The sequence below is a fragment of the Poecilia latipinna genome, unplaced genomic scaffold (assembly GCF_001443285.1).
Source record: "Poecilia latipinna isolate Pla-1442-1.1 unplaced genomic scaffold, P_latipinna-1.0 Scaffold7311, whole genome shotgun sequence".
In the NCBI taxonomy this organism is placed as follows: Eukaryota; Metazoa; Chordata; class Actinopteri; order Cyprinodontiformes; family Poeciliidae; genus Poecilia; species Poecilia latipinna.
This window is the reverse complement of record NW_015119927.1, coordinates 1-2,033: the sequence shown is the minus strand read 5'-3', so window position 1 is coordinate 2,033 and position 2,033 is coordinate 1. Positions and strand designations below refer to the sequence as shown.

At 38.6% G+C, this 2,033-nt stretch overlaps 1 protein-coding gene across 1 annotated transcript; it reads left to right on the top strand.

The window, feature by feature from the left end:
• The first annotated feature begins 30 nt into the window (after nt 1-30).
• On the top strand, nt 31-1,482 carry LOC106944190 (L-rhamnose-binding lectin CSL3-like). The gene is made up of 6 exons (XM_015027409.1): nt 31-91; nt 300-327; nt 461-529; nt 621-750; nt 862-969; nt 1,470-1,482. Exons 1-6 carry the CDS (start codon nt 38-40, stop codon nt 1,480-1,482), a joined length of 402 nt encoding a protein of 133 aa, XP_014882895.1. The 5' UTR covers nt 31-37.
• Nucleotides 1,483-2,033: the final 551 nt, after the last annotated feature.

The window sequence follows — 2,033 nt, the reverse complement described above, 5'->3', positions numbered from 1 at the left end:
ATCTCACAGTAACTGAATGTTTCCTATTTTCATACAGATGAAATTCGTCCTTTTTACTTTGTTCCTTTGTGGATCCATCCTGGAAATCAATGTGAGTGAAATCCTTCTCTTCTCTTTGTGGTCTGAATGTCTGTTGTTAAAAACATTATTTTACTGGGTTTATTCAGCAGTTATAGTTTCCTTGTCATTCAGTTGGTAACCAGATTTTAATCTGATGCTTTCAGCTCCAAGAAGCTTGAAGTAAAAATCCTCTGTCATTTCCATTTGAGATTAATTTTGTTTTTTGTTTTTTTTAACAGGCAGAACGTGGTTTACAAAAACCAATAGGTAGTTTTGCAGGTTTTAGCATGAAGACAAGATTATTGAATCTAAAATTACGAAACATAAATTTTGCATTATATCATGCATAGCTGAACCTTTCAGTGTCTGACATTAATATGATCTGAATCTCATTTAACAGAGCCTAGGTCATCCCCAACAATAAGATCCGTTGTGGCATGTGAGGAATCAATGGCTGGATTAGTGTGTGGTAAAGTCACTGGTTTTACTGGTTTTGTTCTGGACCGTTACACCATGAATACATTCAGTTTTCCAACATTTCTTCTTCTGTCTTCCAACAGAAAATGAGCCTATCACTGTGATCAGTGCTACATATGGACGTAGCGATCAGACGACGTGCTCCAATGGGATACCTGACGACCAGACAAAGAATACTGATTGTGCTATGAAGACAAATTTAGTGGTTCAGAGGTACAGAGCTTCAGTTTTTCCTAAAGGCTTTTCAACCTGGACATGAATAAATAAATCTAAGAAACATCAAGACACAATTTCTTGGAAACTGACTTTGATCTGAATCCACAGGTGTGAGGGACAATTTCTGTGCCCTGTCTTTGTCAGTAGCTCTGTGTTTGGAGATCCCTGTGTCGGGACCTACAAGTACCTGGAGGTGAAATACATTTGTGAATGTGAGTTAATGATCTAACTTTACTAAAATCTTTCTAAAATTCAAGAACATTGAAAAGCATTAATGTCACATTTGTTTTATTCAGGTGATTTTAATTATCTTTATCTTCAGAAAACTTAATCAGTAGCATCTTAATTTACCACGTTTTTAACATGGTACATTTTAACCATGTTTTTTGGACCCCTTTCTACATACAAGGGTTAAATGTTGGAATAAACTCTGACAATGTGGGCGTGGAGCACTGACTGTTATCTCTGTGTGGTTTTTGTTTCCACGCATGGCATGACTGAATCCGGGAGGACAAGAGAATACAACGAGCCAGAAGTTAAATTGATTTTATTCTCTGACAGTTCTGAATCAGACTCTAATCCGTTTGTCTAGGAATTCCGAGTTTTTGGGGAGGTCTGAATGCAAATTTGAATTCCAAAACGGACTCAAAAACCGAACTCTGATCTGCCTGAAAACCTAGGTCTCGGAGCGGTTGAAGTGGACTCTAAAACGGTAGAAAATCCGTCTGAATGCAACCTGACTAGAGACCGTTCCAAAAGCAGGAAGTTAGCTACAGTGCAGGACATTCTGGTCAATATATTGCTCTCTACTCTGCGGATTAACAAAGATGTTGTGTTGGTTGACATATCAGTGGCTCTGCGTGCCGACACAAAAAAGGAGGGAAAGCAGAATATAAATGTTTTAAAGTTGCTTATCTGCTTAAGTCCTCATTGCTGTGGCACTCTGCAGCTGCTGATAGAAACCAAACTGTTTATGGATTTATTTCAAAGGAGACTACTTACAAACATCAGCAGCTTTAATTTAAAATATATTTATCGAAATTGGGTAAGAAATAAAGGCGCTGCGATCATTTTTGTGATTCCTGCTCATACCGCATTGGAACAGCCTGGTTTCGTGGACAGACTCACCATGTAGTAACGGCCCCTGCAGGAGCCTCACTCGCGTTAGCGGCTAACAGGCGATGTCCAAACCAGTCATGTATATCAATGAAGAAATCCTACAACCGCTAAAATCTGACACTGCTCTGTTTTTGTTTACTTTTTGTGAAGAAGAAAGTTGC

What these genes read in the sequence shown, in the direction of transcription:
- LOC106944190 (XM_015027409.1), top strand. Translation starts at nt 38, where the DNA reads ATGAAATTCGTCCTTTTTACTTTGTTCCTTTGTGGATCCATCCTGGAA. An exon ending in GATCCATCCTGGAAATCAAT is followed by an intron (nt 92 to 299) that starts GTGAGTGAAATC and finishes TTTTTTTAACAG; the next exon opens with GCAGAACGTGGTTTACAAAA. An exon ending in ACAAATTTAGTGGTTCAGAG is followed by an intron (nt 751 to 861) that starts GTACAGAGCTTC and finishes CTGAATCCACAG; the next exon opens with GTGTGAGGGACAATTTCTGT.